Source organism: Lepidochelys kempii, chromosome 4 (genome assembly GCF_965140265.1).
Source record: "Lepidochelys kempii isolate rLepKem1 chromosome 4, rLepKem1.hap2, whole genome shotgun sequence".
Taxonomy (NCBI): Eukaryota; Metazoa; Chordata; order Testudines; family Cheloniidae; genus Lepidochelys; species Lepidochelys kempii.
Window position 1 is genome coordinate 32,358,549 of NC_133259.1, and position 20,800 is coordinate 32,379,348.

General features: G+C 39.6%; 1 protein-coding gene across 3 annotated transcripts in view; it reads left to right on the forward strand.

Moving 5' to 3' along the window:
* Nucleotides 1-20,800, forward strand: part of MCUB (mitochondrial calcium uniporter dominant negative subunit beta) — a 73,347-nt gene that overhangs the window by 50,178 nt on the left and 2,369 nt on the right. For 2 of the 3 annotated variants that reach the window (XM_073340881.1, XM_073340884.1), the window contains 6 exons: nucleotides 8,794-8,869; nucleotides 9,343-9,513; nucleotides 15,838-15,942; nucleotides 16,426-16,595; nucleotides 18,544-18,747; nucleotides 20,047-20,163. In XM_073340881.1, coding sequence (XP_073196982.1) covers nucleotides 8,794-8,869; nucleotides 9,343-9,513; nucleotides 15,838-15,942; nucleotides 16,426-16,595; nucleotides 18,544-18,747; nucleotides 20,047-20,163 — 843 coding nt within the window. The remainder of the gene's footprint in view (nucleotides 1-8,793; nucleotides 8,870-9,342; nucleotides 9,514-15,837; nucleotides 15,943-16,425; nucleotides 16,596-18,543; nucleotides 18,748-20,046; nucleotides 20,164-20,800) is intronic. The other variant, XM_073340883.1, reaches the window with a different exon arrangement.

Below are 20,800 nucleotides of genomic sequence, written 5' to 3' on the forward strand. Positions count from 1 at the left end.
AGTGTCTACAGTAATAGTACCAGTTGGAATTCCAAGATGCCTGTTGTTACTTTGTAACCTTCATTTACACCTGAAAAAAGAGATTACAAACATTGTAGCTCTTCGATAAATTGTGAGATTGAACCTTAGATATGTACAGTGCAGTTGAATCCTCCATAGTACTGTTCAGAACAGCACAATAAAGTATTCCATTTGGGAGAAGATACAGTAGAACCTCAGTGTGCACCAGAGTTACAAACCACCGGTCAACCACACATCTAATTTGGAACCGGAAGTACACACTCAGGCATCAGCACAGACCAAAAAAAAAAGGCAAATACAGTTCAGTACTGTGCTTAACGTAAACTAAAAAAAAAAAATCAAGCAGCATATTTCTTCTGCATAGTAAAGTTTCAAAGCTGTAGTAAGTCTATGTTCAGTTGTAAACTTTTGAAAGAACCATAAAGTTTTGTTGAGAGTTAATATTTCAGAGTTATGAACAACTTCCATTCCTGAGGCATTCATAACTCTGAGGTTCTACTGGATTTGCTTACTAATTCCAATTGTGATGCAAAAGATGTTGTTTAGAAAGGTAAGAGAATTTATCAGCAATGACTTCCTTAGGAAAGAGAAAAGGGCTGTTTCTGATACTTGGAGCACTGGGCATTTATCTTCTCTGGGGTGAAATTGTAACTGTATACAACAGTATTATTTCAGAGAGTGAATGATTTTAAAAAAAAAAAAAAAGAATTAATTGTCCTCTTGCTGATAAATTGCTCAAATTTACCAGCCTCCTGAACAAGAATTGTAATTTGTATAAAAAATGTCTTATTCCATGGTGATTTAAATCAATTCTAGGAACTGCAGAGAACAATGAAAATTCTGGTCAGTAAAAGCAGGAAGAAATTATTGAAATGTTAATAAAAGGGTTGCCATGCAAAACAGGGAGGCATTTCCATAGCTCAAATGAACAGTTATATAAAATGATTGTTAGGGTGGTCATTAGGGCTCATCATATCTTGCTCCCTTATACATATGTTTTCTTACTAACAAAAAACTAACATTAGAAAAAATATAAAATAGGTCTAGTGAACAACTTTTAAATTGTAACTTCACTTGTACTTGTTATAAACTTTGTCTGAAAGACTGATTCATTTTGGGATAAGGTATCTAATGATTTTGGATGTGCAACCCCTTTTTATTTTTATTTTTTAAACCTTCATTTAATTTCTGGAGTACAGGCTCGGTCACAAATCACGGCTATTGGCTCTTCAATCTTGTCATTCTGCATGAATTGCTTTCCAGATTTGTTTCTCTTAGAGGAGAAAATTGCAATTAATATCACATGCACGCACACATCTCTCCAGTCCCTTACTCCCAATAATGTGTCGCTGTGTGTTGGGGATGCTAAAACATGTAAGTAAAATATTGAGAACTTTCTCATAAATAGCTGGCTATATTTATATTAATCTCATTTTATATTTTTACATATTAATATTTTAAACCTAGAAGAAGCATTGTTATACTTAGCTAATCCAATGTTAAGGAGTATAGAAACCCCTCACATAGTATGCCTGTTGTTGTTTGCTGGGATAGATGAATGTCTAGGAAGGTCTGTAATCAGTTGACTTCTCAGTCCCAGTGAATTAACTTCACTGGGCTGTTTGCAATTGAGCACTGAGGCAATGTACCTTTATAGTGGAGGGAAACTGCAGAACTTTCTCCTGCACTTCATCCCATTGAGACGGGGATGGCTCCTCCTTCCATAGAACAGGCCATGGGCTGCCAATGAACCCCACAGACCCTCTGGAATCCAGGAGAATCCTGGGTTGATCTGGAAGAAGCCTGGGCCTTCCATGCAAAATCCATGTGGGACTGCACTGGCTTTGGGGCCCCAGCATTAACCTTCCCCACTCACCACCCCACTGTGGCTGTTCTTAAAGGGGAGCTCTGCAACACCAAGGAGCCAGCAGAATAGGTAATAACTCAGGCTGATGTTGCTGCTTCTTAGCAATCACTGTGGAGACAATATGGTGGGCAGGGAATGGGATGTGTGTGCACCCAGTGAACATGGACTGATGCATGCCTGCTCTGGACCCAACCCCTGACTCAGCAGACCAAATAGCATTACAGAGGCAGGTGACTCTTCTCCCTTCCCCTCTTCCTCCACAGGCTGGATGAGATCCATATACAGAGAGTCATGCTAGGGACGTGACTTGGCGCTGAGTGATTACAGTTTGAAGGACAGGACACATAATTCACCTTTCGGTTGTCCAGTCCCTCGTTTCTCAAATGGTTTTTCTGAGTTTTCTTCCTCCTTGCTTCTCAAGCAGACGGTTTAAGAGAATTGCACTGATATTAAATGAGAGCCATGGGTGACAATTGAGAGCACCTGAGTTATTGTAGTAATAGGGGCGCCCCTGCTCATATGAAGAAGGAAGAGCTCTAACACTATATTACTGTTGAAAGGCTCACAGCAAGATCTATTTTAAATGGAGTGCTTTTTACTGCAGTGTAATTTAAATGGTTCTAAAATGCTTATGTTTAGCAGTGAATTGTGTTGTACTGAAAGAGGAAAGTAGAATAATAAATTATCATTGCCTTTGGGAAGAAGAGAAATGTGAATATAGGCTACCTAGCATGTACCATATAGACAATAGCCATGTGTTGGGGCAGTTAATTTCTCTAAAGGCTGCACATTTGACTCTCGGAATTATTGATAAAATCCCATATCCAAAGAATACAAATACATTAGTAGGATTATGCTGTTGACGCTCTGGATTAGGAAAATATATATTGAGTAAAGCTGGTTGAAAAATTTACGATGGAGCATTTTTCTATCAAAAATGCAGTTTCAAAGAAAAGAAACATTTATTTGGAATATATGGACTCCCACAACTTTCAGTGGGAAAAAGTGCAAAGTGAATCATTTCACCTTTCTCATTCATTTTGATGTTTCATTTCATTTCATTTTGACTCTTACATTGAAATTAAATATCATATATAAACATATTAAAATTAATGTTTTAATATATAAATTAAACAGAATGACTCTAAATGATAAAATTGAAATAAAGTTTGACTTTATTGAAATGATACATTTATCTAAATGAAACAATTTGAAACATTTTGTTTTGATCATGTGAGTAGTGGCAAATCAAAACTCTTTTTTTTAAACAGGAAATTTCAAACTTCAGCTTTACATTAAGATTCAGATTTTTTTTTTTTAATTTCAGAATTTCCTGTGGAATGGAAATCCTGGTTCCTGGGCAGCTCTAATATTGAGTGTGTAGTGTTTTAGGGAAATCAAGCCTTAATGAGGCATGATTTCAGCTTACCTACATGTAAACTGGTCAAATGTAAATCTGGAGACCAGGTTTAGAGAAGCAATTTCTGAACAACTTAAATAGTTGATTCTTGGAACAACTAATTCTGGAGCACACAGGAGGACAGGCTCCTCTCACCATAGCACTAAGTAACACAAAGGAGCTGGCTCAAGAAAATCGTGGCTCAACTATTATTAAGTAATAGTGACCACGTTACAAGTAAACTCAACGTTCTCAGAGAAGGAATTGTACCCAAAAGTATTGCTATAACATTAACATCAAATGGAGCTTTACAATAAATTAAATTAGAAAACTTATCAAAGATATTTTACAGTCAAGAACAAGGCAGTTAAAACCCAGGCAGGTGGCTGTTTAAGGACACCATCACTGAGTCACAGAAGGCAGTCAGACTCCTAAATGAAAAAGAAAGTAAGATGACAAGTCACAACCAGTATTGTTAAACAGCCAGGCATCAAGTGGTAATTTTAGCCAATCAGGTATGTTTTAATAAATGGAAATTCAGCCCAAGTGAAGTAAACAATGTCAGCTAAAATGTAACATGAAACGGGGGAATTAATCTGAAGAACAATTAATCTAAAATACTATTAACACACAAATTATTTAAGGATATTGGAAGTAGGAAGTCTATGGGAAATTCAGTGGGTCTGTTGGGCCACCAGGTAGGTAAAGGGGAATAATTGAGGAAGATAATACCAGAAAATATAGAGAAGCTAAATGATTTCTTTGAATCAGTCTTCATTTAAGAGGATACTGGAGAGAGGCTTACCAAAGGCCACCCTTTTCAGGTAATAAAGATGAGAAACTGTCAGATTGAGATGTGAAAAGAGGAGGTCTAGAACAAGTTGCTAATTAATGTATCAACAAGTAAGAAGGTCCAAACCGCAAACACCTAAGAGTTCTGAAGGAACTTAATGAAGTGGCTGGACTGCTAACAAAAATGTTTCAGAGTAACAGCCGTGTTAGTCTGTCTTTGCAAAAAGAAAAGGAGTACTTGTGGCATCTTAGAGACTAACCAATTTATTTGAGCAAGAGCTTTCGTGAGCTACAGCTCACTTCATCAGATGCATACTGTGGAAACTGCAGTAGACATTATATACACTCAGAGACCATGAAACAATACCTCCTCCCACCCCACTGTCCTGCTGGTAATAGCTTATCTAAAGTGATCATCAAGTTGGGCCATTTCCAGCACAAATCCAGGTTTTCTCACCCTCCGCCCCCCCCCCCCCCCCAAACTCACTCTCCTGCTGGTAATAGCCCATCCAAAGTGACCACTCTCTTCACAATGTGTATTATAATCAAGGTGGGTCATTTCCAGCACAAATCCAGGAGTGAGAGAACCTGGATTTGTGCTGGAAATGACCCACCTTGATTATCATACACATTGTGAAGAGAGTGGTCACTTTGGATGGGCTATTACCAGCAGGAGAGTGAGTTTGTGTGGCGGGGGGGGGGGGGGGCGGAGGGTGAGAAAACCTGGATTTGTACTGGAAATGGCACAACTTGATGATCACTTTAGATAAGCTATTACCAGCAGGACAGTGGGGTGGGAGGAGGTATTGTTTCATGGTCTCTGAGTGTATATAATGTCTACTGCAGTTTCCACGGTATGCATCCGATGAAGTGAGCTGTAGCTCACGAAAGCTCTTGCTCAAATAAATTGGTTAGTCTCTAAGATGCCACAAGTACTCCTTTTCTTTTAACAAAAATGTGTTGTCTTTCATTAATATCAGCTTTTTGACTCTTAAATATTTTGAGTCTTTGCTTGTTTTTACTACAATGTGTGGTGATTTCTTGGCTCCTTAAAAACAGTGACAAATTAATTGCAATATAGTTTGAAAAGATGCTCTCTTTTATGTACCAGTGTGACCTTTCAGAACTGCAATCACTACAGCCCAGTGCTTTATGCTGGGGGGGATAGGTTAATGGCCAGAGACTCATACTTAAAATCACATCTGGAACCCCAGATTTAAATCCTGAGCAGAGCAAGGATGTTAACTCAGCCCTTTGTTTTCCCTTACGGAGAAACTGGGCTTTGCACAGAAACAATCACTTGGCTTGATTTGAATTGTGTTCCTTTTTTGATGTACTTATGTCTTTCTGTACTGCAGTTATGTGCACTGTGCAGATGACTAATGATTAGTCTCCATTTACAAATAAAACTTTCTTGATTAATCTGCTCCATGACTGTCTTGTTGAGTAAGTATCATCACTGTCTACTGGTTGTTTCCCTCCCAGGCTTATCTATTATGTTTTTTGTACATTAAACAGCATTGTGCATAAATGGAGACAGTTGCTTAACCAATATTCCCAGTCCCTCTGAACTTGGTTGCATTGCTACATATAGTTTGTTAGAACATGGTTTTCAGCATCAGCAGCAAGCCTTTGTCATATGTTTATATTCTGATCAAATATGACTTATCTATAAGGATAGTCACAAAACAAACCCTAGGGCAAATCTACTAGTGACCTCTTTCCATTGAGTAGATACCAGTTATAACCACTCACTGTTACTCCTTTTTCAGCTATTTTCTCATTTAACAAACCATTTTATCCCCTAAAGCATGACTTCACTCTTAGCCAGTAACCTCTCCTGCTATCTTACTGTCTAAAGCTAATAAAGCCTCTTGAGTTACCTCCATTTATTTTTCTCTTTGTGTGTAAGTATTATCATGTTTGATTATAAACAGGTTGTTTTTCAGGAAGGAAAGAAAAAGATATAATCAAGGGTTTTGTTTGTTTGCACTGGGGAGAAGCACAGGAATAAGTCTTTGCAGAAAGAGAAAGCATATAAAATATGTACTGTGAGGCTATTCCTTTTGTTTCACTCAAACATGACTTCATTAATAGATGCAGATTATATCCATTTTATCTTACAGTCAGAATTTCATTTCAATCTTTATAAATACAGTATACAAAGACTTTTTTCTAGTGGGTTACAAACAATACACACAATCTTCTAAAGAATACACCCATATGTTCTAAAAGAACTCATTCCAAGAAAGGCATCTATAAAGTGAATTAGTATTTTCCAACTGATAATTATTGAGTAGGTTGTCCACTGTCTAAACAAAATTGATGCCAAAAAATCTGCAACAAAAGAAATAAAGCTGCACCTTCATGCAAACAGTGTGGTACAATGTCCAGGACAGGGTGAACCACAGGTAATTCGTTAATGAGCAGAAGCAGAAGTAATTGCTCATCATATATCAATACAAAGAGGCATGTCTTAAGTAGCTCCCAGGGAGACATGCCTGATACATTGTGATTATTATATACTGGATTACTGAGGACATATTAGTCTGTTTGTTTTGTCTTGCTTTGAAACGCTTTTCTGAAAAACTGGGATATGAATTGCTTAATTTTTTTTCTACTGTTGTGCCTAACGCTGTATGTGTGGCATGCGGTGCATGTCTTCTACTAGGTGGAACCAGAACTGCTTAACTGTGTCACAGGTCCTAATTTGCTAATAGAGAGTTTCCTTTTGCTCAGATGGAAGGAGTTTGTGCTTTTGGAGCAGGGAGAGATGATTTCAGTTCATGCTACTGCTATAAAGTTCTGGATTGTTCTGCAGCAATCATGGACTGGCTAGCAGCCACAGATTTTCTTTTTTAAAACAATAATTTTAAGGTATTTTTGTATTTAATGTCAGGTTCCTGCCCACTGTCTAGACTCAGTTGTCACAAGCAACTGAGAATTTCCCAACCTGAAAACCTCTCACTTTTTAAAACCCAGTTTGCAGGAGGGGCAGATATAAAAAACAAAACTCCTATCCAAACCCTGCAAACCACCACCCATAAATGAAACACACAACACATACTATGGAATCACTCTTTATAAACTTATTCTTTTTGCTACCCTACAGGGTGCTTATTATCCAAAAAGGAAAAGCTCACAATTCAGTTAGATACAAGAACATCATAATCAGGTCCCCAAGCTACTACCTGCGGGTGGGTCCCCCATACTTTTGTAATGCCCCCTTGATACATTTCATAAAGGGTTTAGCTTGCAGGCACTGAAAGCAGAAATATATCTGCCTCAGGCAAAGCGTGTTGCAAGCCTTCCAGGGGGTTACTCCTTTATCTGGTAAACTGACCCCAAACTGTGCAGTTTCCTCCTTCCCTGTCAAGTCTCAACTTTGCTTAGTCCATATCCACACTCTTTTTTTGTAACTTTCAGTTAAGGGGGCCAGAGTTTGGTTTTTTTCTTTTCTAAACAGGTATAGTTATACTGGCCCAGTCTTGAGTGTAGTTGTAGTGGTACTGGCATAAAGGAGACTCTGGTTTATTTCCCTTCCCATATGGCAGTGGTTCTCAACTCTGGTCCACCGCTCGTTCAGTGAAAGCCCCTGGCGCGCCGGGCTGGTTTGTTTACGTGCTGCGTCTGCAGGTTCGGCCAATCGTGGCTCCCACTGGCCGCGGTTGGCCGCTCCTGGCCAATTGGGGCTGCAGAAAGCGGTGCGGGCCGAGGGGATATGCTGGCTGCCCTTCCCACAGCCCCCATTGGCCTGGAGCAGCCAACCGTGGCCAGTGGGAGCCGCGATTGGCTGAACCTGCAGACGCAGCACGTAAACAAACCAGCCCAGCGCGCCAGGGGCTTTCACTGAACGAGCGGTGGACCAGAGTTGAGAACCACTGCCATATGGGAATAGCTATGCCAGTATTAAGAACCTTTATACCAATCTAACTGGATCCACCCGAGGGGAGGAGTTGTACTGCTTTGACTATACCGATATAGGTAAAGCACCTTTTGTGTGTAGACAAGCCTTGAGTGAGACATATTATCGTTATTTACCGGTATTTCAGGGGGTGGACATTTTTAGTGACCTTGTTCAGGTTAAAACACCTGCTGTGATTACTCTGTGTGTTCATTCCAAAAGGTAACTGTCATCAGGGTCCTAGTGGGGGCCAGCTGTGGTCACTCAGGGTGAACTGCAAAGAATGGGATAGACAATCCACAAAAAGCTGGTGGATATTTCAATACTTAGATTTACCAAACCAGTATAAAACAGCTTCTTTATTACCTTACTGGTTACTCAGAAGTTCAAACAACACAGTTCCCTTAAAGTAAGCTATTTTTCATTCAACACAGACAAATACTATTGTAAAAGATAGGTTGCATGACCTTCTCCAAGCAGTTATGTGCATAGTGAGTGGTGATATTCTCTCCTACAAGCCATGACAGTGTAGAAACATTTCAAGTTATTTACAATATACTGCCTAACACTAAAGAAGTGCTGCTCTGCTTCTGAGCTGTGCTTTCATCTTAAGATATTAGTAGCATACTGGTTGAAATATTAGGACAAATAGGAATGGTCCTGCCCAGCAAGAGAGTCTCTAAAGCCTTTTGTATTTAGGGAGATGATTTTTCATATTTTAAGTAGATTACCATATTGGGCTGGAGACTGCCTCTCACCAAGGAAACATTCTATCCCAACCCTTTCTTAAAGCCAAAATCTCTATTGCAGATGCTGTGTCTGAGGCAAAGTGGAAATCTGAAGCACTATAAAGCAGCATGCTATAGCACACTGGTGCCATCTGATGGTAAGTTTTCTCTTTTCAAATCAACTGAACTTCCAGTTCCAGCCTTCTGAAAATGACATGTTTAGAAACACTGAATGTGCATGACTTCAGTTGCATAGCAGCAAGTATCTCTCATTCAGCCATGGTGAGGGATTACTGCACAGAACTGGGAGTCGGAGATTGGGTATCTATTCTGAGCCCTGTCATTGACTTCTTGAGTGACTTTGAGCAGTTCACCTACCCTTTTGTTGCTTGGGTTGCCCCAGGATTAAAATGGGAAGGATACTTGCTTCACAGTCGTGTGGCGGGTCTTAATTATTATTGATAATGATTGAGTGTTCCAGAAGTTAAAGTATGAAGCATTATGTTGTAGTTAAGTACAGTACATTGAACAAATGCAGATTGTCAGTGTCTTTCTATATTAAACATCTCTGTTTTTAAAAGCAAGTGTAAATTTAAAACATTACAATATGGCTTTATTTCCTTTTTTTTAGAAGTAACTGTCAATTACAGATATGGCCTTCCTGTGGTAACCCTTATGTTACCTTCAAGAAAAGAGCGCTGTCAGTTTACCGTCAAGCCAATGTTAACAACGGTGGGGACCTTCCTGCAGGATGTACAGAAAGAAGATAAGGGAATTCAGAGGGCAGAAGTCTTTACAACTGGTATTTACAAACTCTGCTGCCTGTTTAAAATAACCTGAACTTGTCCTTTCTTAAATAGGTTGTAAACAGTAATTGTCTTGGGCAGTATTCTTTTTCTCAGTCATTGATCAGATTCTATAGAACTAAAGAGGATGGGTGGTTCTTAATTGTTAGTACTCCTTAAGATTATCATAAATTAATGATGTTCCATGGGTTAATTTCAGTATCTCCCTAGAGAAGCCTGATTAAAAATACAGAATTTGGACCTGTCAATTTAACCTTTTTATGATCTGGTACTTTTCTTTGATACCGTCTTCAAAAAGCTCATCTTTTTTACAGTGATTTTTTAATGCTTCTGGCTTTCCCAATATTTCTCCTACCACTAGTCTTAAAGGCCCCTGCACTGGGTTGAGAGAGAGTCTCTCTCTCTCTCTGTGTGACTAGTTGTGTCTGTCAATGTTTCTGTGAGTATGATGTAGAGGTTGGGAGACAACTTGAGAATAACAATAGGTGAGGATTTATTTAGCTGAAGGCATAGATTTTCTTTTCTTGGTAAGAAATCTGTCTTCTGTTGTTCTGCGACCAAAACCAAGTGAGTTCCATTGTTCTGGAAACAAAACCCACTGTGGAACAGAGATCTCAATTTTTATCATTCCCTGAATGACAGAAATTCCTAAGGTCTTGCTCAAAGATGGGTATATGGCCCTTAAATAAGCAATTTGAGATTATCCTATAGGCTTGTTGTGAGAGACTTTTTGAGTGGGTTAGTGACTTTGTTTTACAAACTTAAAAACCCTTAATTAAGAAAATATTGCCATTGGCCTGCTGCTTTTATTTCCTTCCACCCCATACATACTTTCCCTTGGTGACCTCTCATTCTTCCGTTGTTTGTTACTCCAAAATCATCATCTTCACCACAATCTCTTCTACCTATCCAGTCTCCTCCTGTGTGTCAGCATCTCTTTCTGGATAGCCCAGCTCACAATGGGAAAAACTGAGGTTCTTGTATATCTTTCTCTGTTAACAATTTCACTACAATCCCTGTTTCCTAGGCTCACAGCCTCAGTGTTGTATTTGACCCTCTTTTCTCCTTCCCCCTATGTCCTGTTTGTTGCAAAATCCGATTTGTTCGTCCTGTATGTTTCTACTGCTGTGACTACCTTGATTCCCACCTCACACTCCTACAATCAATTCAAAATGTTGCTGCCAAAACTATCTTCCTTATTAGCCACTCTGACCAGGTCGTGTCGCTCTTTGAATTCCTTCATTGCCTACTCTTGGCCTTTCCAGCAGGTTGAAACTTCTCATCTTCACCTTCAAGGCTTTGCCCAACACTGTGCTTTCTCACGACTCTGCTATCACCTCGTGTTACGTATAGCTCTTTTTTCAGTCCAGGCACTCCTGCCTTAAACCATTCCCTATTTTTGTGCCTTCTTCCATGCTGGCCCTCACACCAGGAAGTTCTACAACTCCCTCTCTTGCTGTGTGCCAAGCTGCTTCTTTCAGACACCTCTTTAAAACACACTTCTGCCATGAAGCCTGTCAACTGCAGTTCTCCAGTCTCAGAAACATAAAGTGTGGAGCGACCTTGACTCTCCCTCAGTTGTCTCTTACCGCCCATGGCAATGAGGCAAAACCTGGCAATTGTCCAACATGATGGTTCTTAGCTTTGACTAAACCGTCCCAAAAATCTTCTACAAACATTCAGAACTCTTCTGATTCTTCAACATACGACTGCCATGATCTATATTGACCTGTCTGGACTGAGTATTGATGGTTAGACTGTTTCCCACCCCACCTCCTTCCTCGTATAGACCCCCTCTATAGACTACTTAACATGGTGGACTCAACCTGTGGCTTCAAGCCCTGTCTGTCCTGTGATGGTCGCATTCCCCTGAAAGATAGACACAAATGTCTCTTCTGTTTGGGAGAGTCATGTATGCTGAGCGGGTATTTGGTGCACCTGTCATTCACCACAAGAATATGTAAGTCACAGGTTGAAGCTCCATCTTTTGGAGCCACCTATGAAGGTCTCATGAGACCCTGAGGAGACAAGCTCTAGAGTCCTTTTAATAGGCACACCAGCCTTACCTAGCACCCTGTCTAATAAGCAAGCGATTCCAAAGACTGGCGCACAGAAGAGGGTGCTAATAAAGGACTGGGCATGGAAACTGACCCCAGCATCACTGGCACCGAGGCAGCCCTAAAAACTCAGTACTGATCGGGGGCACTCTAAGCAAAACTCATTGTCCTGAAGATAGACCACATACGTCCTTTAGAAACAAAGCCCCATAGAACATTGAGCTGCTGATAAAGAGCGACAGACTCTTCCAGGCACCTGACTCTGGTGTCGATGCCTACTCTGGATGATCCTCCCCTGGGAGAACCTGAACCATCACTTGGGCACTTTGAAAATGTTGCTATGTATCTTTATTTCTCTACCAATGTTTTAATTCAACAAAACATACATCATGGTAACAAAGACTGCTATTGGCACAACACTCCCTTTAACACAAAACCACTTGATAAATTATTAGAATGTGCATCTTCTGTAGTTTTTAACTGTGAATGAGCCATTTTATTTTTCACATCCGTATAATACAAAACCAGGCAGACTTAGGAAAATATACCTTTGGGCTGAAATTTTGTGCTTATGCGCCAGAGGTGATTTTTTTTTAGCGGGGAACTTTTTTTTAATAATCTGCTGAAAATAGAAATTAATGGTGAGGGAGCCTTTTCAACCAGAACTACCTTGTCATTACTGTGTGTGCTCATACTATAAGAACACTGTTATCTCTGAAATAGTATATTACCACTTACAAACTTTTACAGTTATAAGCAGAAACTTAGATTTTCTTCTTTCCAGAGTAGAAGAGTATATCATACTTGAACTACAAAATAGGCTCTTAATATCCTTTTTGTAATTGATTTTCATCTCTTAAAACATTTTTATCCTCTGAATTCATAAAGCGTGTAGATTGATTTAATGAAGGCAATAGTCTGTCTATTTGAGCATGTGGATAAAATACAGGCATTGCAAAAGTTATATTCTGTAATACTTTCTTATATTCTCTGCAAGCAAGAAAACAAATTGTTACCCTCAGAACTGTCTGGACTAGGATTTATGTGAGTTTTCACAATAGATTATGCGGTAATATGGGGCTATCCCCAATCTTTGCAAATAACTAAGTCACGTCACGATCCTGCAGAAAGTGCACCTGTGAGCACAGGAACCCCAGTACAAAGTCTTATTGATGTTAGTGGAGTCTACATGGAGTATTTACACTTAAAAGTGTAACTGTCTGCTGAATCCCATCCCTATATATTAAGCTGAAAAAGTTTAATGTTAACCACGCATTCTTAGCTTCAGTTTAAGCTTCAGTTATTTTGTTGATATAGTACACAATGCTATTTCAATAAGAAATTGCATGGCCACATATTTTGCAGATGTCCCTACCAATTCTAGAGGAAATATGGCTAACTTCACCAAGGATGGAAACATCTCATCTGATAAAGTATCTGGCTTGAATTTATTTAACAGTTGTGACATAGTTAATCTTCTACACCACAAACCTTCAAATGCCAAGTAATTGTAACAATGTAGAATAACTTTTATATTTACTTTATCAGGAAATGACTATTATACTGACAAGTGTTAGCCAAACACAATGGATTATTACATTTTAAAATGTGACACTCTCTCTATTTTTTTTTTAAACAAGAAATGAATATCCCAGGAAGTTTTGATTTAAATGCAGATATTTCTCCTGTTTTTGCTAGTAGATAAAATGAAAGTAGAAAGATCTAACCTAACACTATATATTAGAAAAAGATAAGATAACCTGAACTGGCTTGTTTACTTTACTTTACTTTTTCTATGGATATCATTCTAGCACTGTATAAATTTAGAGAAAGAAAAGCTTTTTGTTGACATCTCTGTACCTGCAGTATGATAAATGGGAAGGAAAATTGCCTTGTACAGAAAATTGTTATGTTTTTCAGGCTTCCAGTGCTTTTCTGTTTTTCCTCCAGTTAACAAAGCATTAGACAGGTTAATAAAGCTCAATATTGCATCAAATATGAAAAAGAAATCCTATCTGGAGCTTTCAAACAAGTGCTCCTTTTTGAAGTATTGTTGTCTTAAATGGCATTTTAATGAGACTGCTGAAGCTCATTTACATGTAAATTATTAAGGTGACATTTGTAAAATGTTGAAAAACTGAGTGGATGTGCACAATTTAAATTTTTTGGATGAAAGTGATAGTGCTCTCAGTTCGTCACCCGACCCACACAGAGTGGGTAGGGAGAACCAGCTGGTGTGTTAGCTTCTTGGGCTCATTAATAGAAATCTCAGCAGCTACTGCCAAATGGGTCCAGACAGCAGAGAAAGTGCAGGTGTGGAGTTATCTACAGTGTGCTTCTATAACAGGCACATGGAGACAGATGGAAAGTCTGGGACTGTAGCATGGCAGCATAAAACCTCCAGTATGCTCAGTCAGGAATCATACTTATATTTCCCACTCGTATAGCACCTCTCAGCCAAGAGTTTCAAAATTATTAATAGGAAAATGGAGGTAAGATCAAACAGTTAGTCAGTGGCAGAGATAGAATCAGAGCCCAGATTTCCTGTTTCTCAGACCTCTTCTACATCTCCCAGGCAGTCTGTCCATTTCAGGTGCTGAGTCTCCAGTTCAGCAAAGTTCTTAAACGTTTCCTTAAAACCATTAGGAGTGGACTTAAGCGTCTGATTAAGTATTTTCCTAAACTGGGGTCATCAGTACAACAAGCAAACTTACGTCAACAGTTTGCACCATAGATTTATGGAAGCAAATGGGATTGAGGTGGAGAGGAACAACAAAAGAGTCCTACACTCCAGTGATTATTATATATACCATTCATGTATCAATATTTTCAGTGCTTCACTGTTTTAGAAAAGTCCTCTGTCTGCACCTGTCTTTCAGTCCTTCCTGTTTTGTTCCCTTGTCTGCAATCTTAAATAGTTGTTCAGATTCATGTGAACTATTAATCTTTTTTTTTTTACCCTTATTTTTCATTGTTGGTGGGCCAATAAGTACTTCCACAAGTCTATGGACAAAAGGATGAGAATGAGTTTGAACTCTCTTCGACAGAGGCCAGTGCACTGTCTCCTTTCTGCCTCCTTACCTCCCTTAATAAGACTATTCATTATACACACCCCTTGCTCCCAATCAAAGCTAAAGCCTGCTTTAAAAAATATATTAAAAGTATAAGCACTAAATTTTCCCATCTGTACTGACTGATTAGGAAAATCTGGAGAACAAGAATGCCAAAATTCTCTACTCCCAGCTAGAAGAACTCATCCAGGGAAAGGAAATCTGTAACCGAGTGAGGTTTGTTTAGTTTCCAACAAATCTTATTCAGGGTTCAACCAAAATTGTGTGTGAGAATGAGGACTGAAAATATAGGACTTCTATAGCCATGCTGAAGAGGCTGTCAACTTAATAGTAAAAAGTTGGCATGGAAAGGAGATACATCTTCATCTTTCTTCCTCCAGTGATTGATACTCTGATTTCAAACAATAAATCCCAACTAAAGAGAAATGGAACCACAGTAGTGATACTATAATTAAGGTTGTAAATAACTTTGCATCATAATCCTTGAGTTCTTGTGTGGAATTTCTAAGGTCTTGTCTTATGTTGTAGTATCCTCCATCCAAAACATTGCAAACATTAATGTTAGCCTCTCAATGTTTCTGAGAGCTTAAAAGAACCATCTCCAACTAAGAGAAAACAGAGAGACAGAAAGAGAAACTTTGACTTACCTGCATCCCTCAATAAGTTTGGTGGAGCTAGATCTCCTGAGGCAGAGCCCTGTGTTGTAACCACAAGACCATTCTCTAGAAAGTGAATCTGATCTAACTAGTTTAATTTTCCAGACCAAGCCAAATGCAAAAGGAAATGGTTAAAAGTAACCAAGACTTAGTGTTAGGTAAAATGGAGAATTTTAAGGTCTTGACACAGGTAAAGAGAGTCTTTAAATATAGCTTTCTCCTTACAATGTCTCTCCTTGGAACTGAAATAAAAGGGAGGCTGCTAACAATAGTGAGTTATGCCAGACAGGTCAAATGAAATGCGGGCACTTTCAGATGATGCTTCTTGGCTTACTACTGTTAAGAAATGTATTTGCTAAAAGCACTTTGTTGTTGTATCTGCATACTGGCCACTTCCAAACTTAATGTAATGTTTATTAAAAGACACAGTTTTATCTGGTGTTACTTTTGGAAACCATGGACATAGAGGTTTTTCTTTTTTTTTAATAAAGTAAATTTTGTGTTAAGGATTTAAGCCTTCCTGTTTTCTCCTGCAGATGGTAGCAAGATCCCTGCTACAGCATTGATGGAAGTTTTGTTGATGAATGACTTCAAACTTGTAATCAACAACACCACTTATAGTGTACAAGTCCCTGTAAAAGGTAAGAACCACAGCTGTGTTGAAGTCTTAATAAATCTGATTATCCAGTTACATCTGTTCCAAGGCATATTTTTGTCTTTTTTTTAAAAAAAAAAATCATGGCAGTCCCCACAAAAAATAAGTCTGGCTTCATCTCCCCTTTGAGCCTCAGTTTGTGGCCTCATGTAAACACTCTCTGTAAACAGTGACAGTGTTTTCTTCAAAGAGCATTGCTTGATACATCTTACCAGTCATGACAGCCACGTTTGCAGCTGGTAACCATGTTGGTCCCAGAATATTAGAAAGACAAGGTGGGAGAGGTAATATCTTTTACTGGACCAACTTCTGTTGGTGAGAGACAAGCTTTCGAAGATACACAGAGGTCTTCTGGAGGTCACTGTGTAAGCTTGAAAACTTGTCTCTTTTACCAACAGAAGTTGGTCCCATAAAAGATATTACCTCACCCACCCTGTCTCTCTTGTGACAACCATAATCTTTTTTTCAGAGAAGTGGAGTAGAGAGCATGCTACTGAAGCAGAAGATATCAAATCCTTGGTTCATAGACTGTTCATCGCCCTTCATTTAGAAGACCACCAGTTAAGGAGAGAGAGAGAACTGCTTCAGAAACTGGACCACCTAAGGGAACAGCTAGTACCCCTTGAGCAGGTTGGGAAGGTTGTTTTTTTTTATATATATATATATATATATAAAAAAAATTCTCTTAACTAATTTCCATGACAAGACAATTCCAGCATTAATGAATGGGCCAAGCCCCCCTCATTTGTCAGACAGGTAGGTGATGGCCAGTTCATATGCAGGATTATTTTCAACCCAGTTCCTCCTCCTCCTCCTGTTTTTTGGCATAGCCTATTGAGAATTTCTAGAACTGGAGAAAAACTATGGTGAGCTGGCACTACCCTGGACTGCCTGGTTACTTTGTCTGAACCTGGTTGGGTGTCCGGAGTGATGTTGCCATATCACAGAAAAATCATTAGTTAATTAAAAAACAGTGTTGTTTTTCTGTGATGATGCTATCACCAGGTCAGCCAGTTGGATCTGACTAATGATGACCGTAACTTAGGAAAGGGGCAAACATGGTGAATCTAAGACAGGCCAAGCTAAAGTGACATGAAGGGATGAATAGGGAGGAGGAGACCAGTAAGAGCCTGATGGGGTGGGAACAGACCTCACACTGAAGGCAGCAATCTTAGAGCTGCTGTGAAAGCGCCTCTCTGAAAAATCAGGCAGCATCAGCTGATGTATGCAAATCCAATTGGTAGAATCCCAAAGGTGTGGATGGACGGCCAGATGGAGGCCTCGTAGAGCTCATTCCCTCTGTACTCCATGCAGGGAGTGAACTCAAAGCCTTTCTGGGAAGGGAAGGCCTGCAAGTGATACTCCTGGGGGAATTCTGTGCATGCTCAGAATACATGTGTCCCACAGAATTTTATTTTTTTCCGCAGAAAACACATTCTGCCCCAGAAGTGCTGCAGTTCTGCCTTTTGACCACAAGAGGCCACTATGCTGCCAGAAAAGCCAACAGCATGAATGCAGCGGGCTGTTCTGTGCCATAAAAGGCCTCTGGTGGGCAAAAGGCGGAACTGCAGCACTTCTGGGGCAGAATGTATTTTCTGTGGGGGGAAAAAATTCTGCGTGTAAGCAGTGGCACAGCACCTGGCCTGTGGAGCCAGGTTAGGACAGAGGGGGCACATGGGGCTGCTGGGGGGGGGTCACAGACTGAGGTTCAGAATGGCTAGTGAGGGGGGACAGACTAGGTTGTGGGCTCAGGAGCTAGTGGGGTGACAGCATTGAGCCAGGAGTTGAATGGGAGTGGGGTGCATGGCCACATGGAAACAAGGGAAGGGGGCTGCAGGGACCCATTGGGATGGGGGTGGGTGGGAACAGGGGCAGATGTGCGTGACTGAATGGGAGAGGCTTGGGATCAGCCAGGATCTGCATGAGGGAGGCCTCCCCAACTCCCTAACAATCCTGCCCCTCCCCCCCCCCAAAAAAAACCCCAACCCTGTTCCATATTACCTCTACCCACACCCAACAACTCTCCAGGTTCACTCCAGGCTCCTTCCCTCTCCCTCAGCTCCTCTATTACTCCTGACACTCACAAGCCTTTGCACTGCTTCTGATGGGTGCAGGAAATACAGTTCTGTATTGTAATTTAAATTAATTACTCAAAATTCTGTATTAATATGCCCTATAAGGAATCTATTTGTCAAAAAAAAAAAAAATTACCAGAATCTTTTTTTGGTCTGCATTGTTACAGACATACTTGCCAACAGATATTTTGAAATAAATTACTAAAATAATTTAAACTGGCATGATTATATTGTGTTGTGTTACTTTGACAGATAAAATATGCAGAATTTTAAAATATTGTGTGCAGAATTTTTTTTTTGACAGAATTTTTAATTTTTTGGCACAGGAGTAAAGTGAGTAGGAGTCTTAAATGCATGCTCTGATCCAGGAGGAAAGTACATACTGGGATGTGTTCTCTCCCTGGTGTCAGAGGAATGTATGAAATTAATATCCACATGTTGAATATGTGGATGAATATGAATATGTTGAATATGAATATGAATATGTTGAATGAATAACGTTTTTGTCCTAGATGAAAGCCAAAATTGCAACAAGTGCAGATGCAAAGACCAATAGGCTCCTATGGACTGGCTTAGCACTACTGTCCACTCAAGGTGGAGCACTGGCCTGGCTCACGTGGTGGGTCTATTCATGGGATATAATGGAGCCAGTGACGTATTTTATCACTTACGGGAGTGCCCTGGCATTCTACGCTTACTTTGTACTTACTAAACAGGTAAGTCCCATTATATAAACATGTCTGAAGTCATCTTACACTGATTTTCATAATAAATTAGCCTATGTATTTAAACATCAAAGTTCGTGTGCATGTGTGTTCTGTAGAACTGCACTTAGGCAGGAACTTTGTTTTTAATGTAGCTCAGGGATAAACTGCTCATCTGAGCTGCACTTAAAAATCCTGACTGCAATTAGTGACCAGACGGATACCATCTGATGCTGAAAATGAAAACTATCCTCTTTCATTCAATTCTTTGTATGTGGCCCGGATGGTAACTGTATCTCATATGTCTCTACATAGAGTGGAAGTACTAAAGCAGGGCTGGTCAAGGAATGCAACCTATTAGTGGGCCAGGAAGGCAAACCCATCAGTTTTCTTTTTCTGTTTGATGGAGTTCAGATGTCACTTGATGCATGCATGGAAATTTTTCAGCTGTTTTTCCTGGACTACCTTTAGTTTATTTCCTTGAGTAAGATACGGATTTTTCTTAAGTGGCCTAACTTCCTTTCTTGCTCTTGGATGTGCAAAGGAGAAGTCACAGGTTGGCATGAGGCATGTTTAGAGGAGGGGGAAGAGTTCCTGAACACCAAAACCCCAGAACGTGGACAAAGTGCAGAATGTGGAAATGGCCATCAATTCCTGTACAATATAAAGGAACTTACATTTTTGCCCATTAAATGTTTGGGATCCTACAATGTACTATAAAGCACATAGTTGGATAGTTACTTGTATTCCTTTTCATGCTGCATATTCAATAATGCCCTCCTCCATTTTTATTTTGTTTGGTATGGACATAGTTGGTGAATATCCAATACTTGCACATATGGAACCTATAGTACATATGCAAGAAACATCAGGTGGGGAAGGATGCTGGGTTTTGGAGCTCAGCTAGTTTGTTGAGGGCTGGGTTTGTGAGTGAGTTCTACTCCTCTTGCTTTCTGCTGACTTTCAGGAGGGTTGAGGTAATTCTGTTTGGATAAATTGATAAATACCAATGGCCTGATTTTCAGATGCTACCATTGTCTGGGATTTTCAAAGGAGCCTAAAGGCGTCAAGAACCCAACTTCCTTAGTCTCCTCTGACAATCTCACCTATTGACTCCAATGGGAGCTGTGAGTGCTCTGCAATTCTGAAAATAAGGTCATTTATTTGTCATGGTTTAGATTTCTTCTAATTACTATAAGGTTTTTTACGTATGTTAGTTTGATTTAACTCCATCTGTAGAAATGTCTTTGCACTCCTAACCCTCTGCCTGCCCAAAAACCAAAACATTTGTGTCCTTTTTCTATCTGTCAGGATTATGTTTACCCAGATGTTAAAGACAGACAATTCCTCCACTACTTCTACCGGAAATCCAGAAGCCAACATTTTGATGTGGAACAGTATAACAAGCTAAAAGAGGCACTGGCAGAGGTATTTTCATAAGTCTCTTAATGTACCGTAAGTGAATGATGCTGTGGTCTCACCATTTAAAACTTTTCAGTAAATCATGAGGTAATTGGAAAGTGGCTTTTAGATTTTATTTATTTATTTATGCATTTTAATTTTATATGCTAAAAATGTGCATATGTAACAGATTACCTGGAGTTCCTTTAAAGGCTGGAAGGAAGGACTTAAGAATGGAAATTTGCAGCACTGCTCAGGCAGCCTGTGGAGGCTGGGGGAGAGTGTGAAAACAAGTCACTCACTTGTGTTGCTCAGTAGTGATAAACTGGTTTCTCTCTAGTCTCCATCTTCCATAGTGGCAGTGATATGGAACTGGGAAAAATCTTCACTGCTCTATGAGAAATACAGAGAGTCCTCCGGTCCACAATAAATAAAAAGGACCCTGATTTATAGCCTATTAAGTAAATGGAAATTCTCCCTTGACTTTATTGGGTTTTTGATCAAGAACCCTTAGTGAATAGATGGAGTTAAATTTTTTAAAAAATAATTGGGTAGGATTCAGACTAGTTCCCTTTATCAAGGCTGGGGCTTTAAAATATTTTCACTATCTGACACTAGTCTGGAGTGTGAATTTTGCAATTTATGCTAGAGCATATAAAATAAT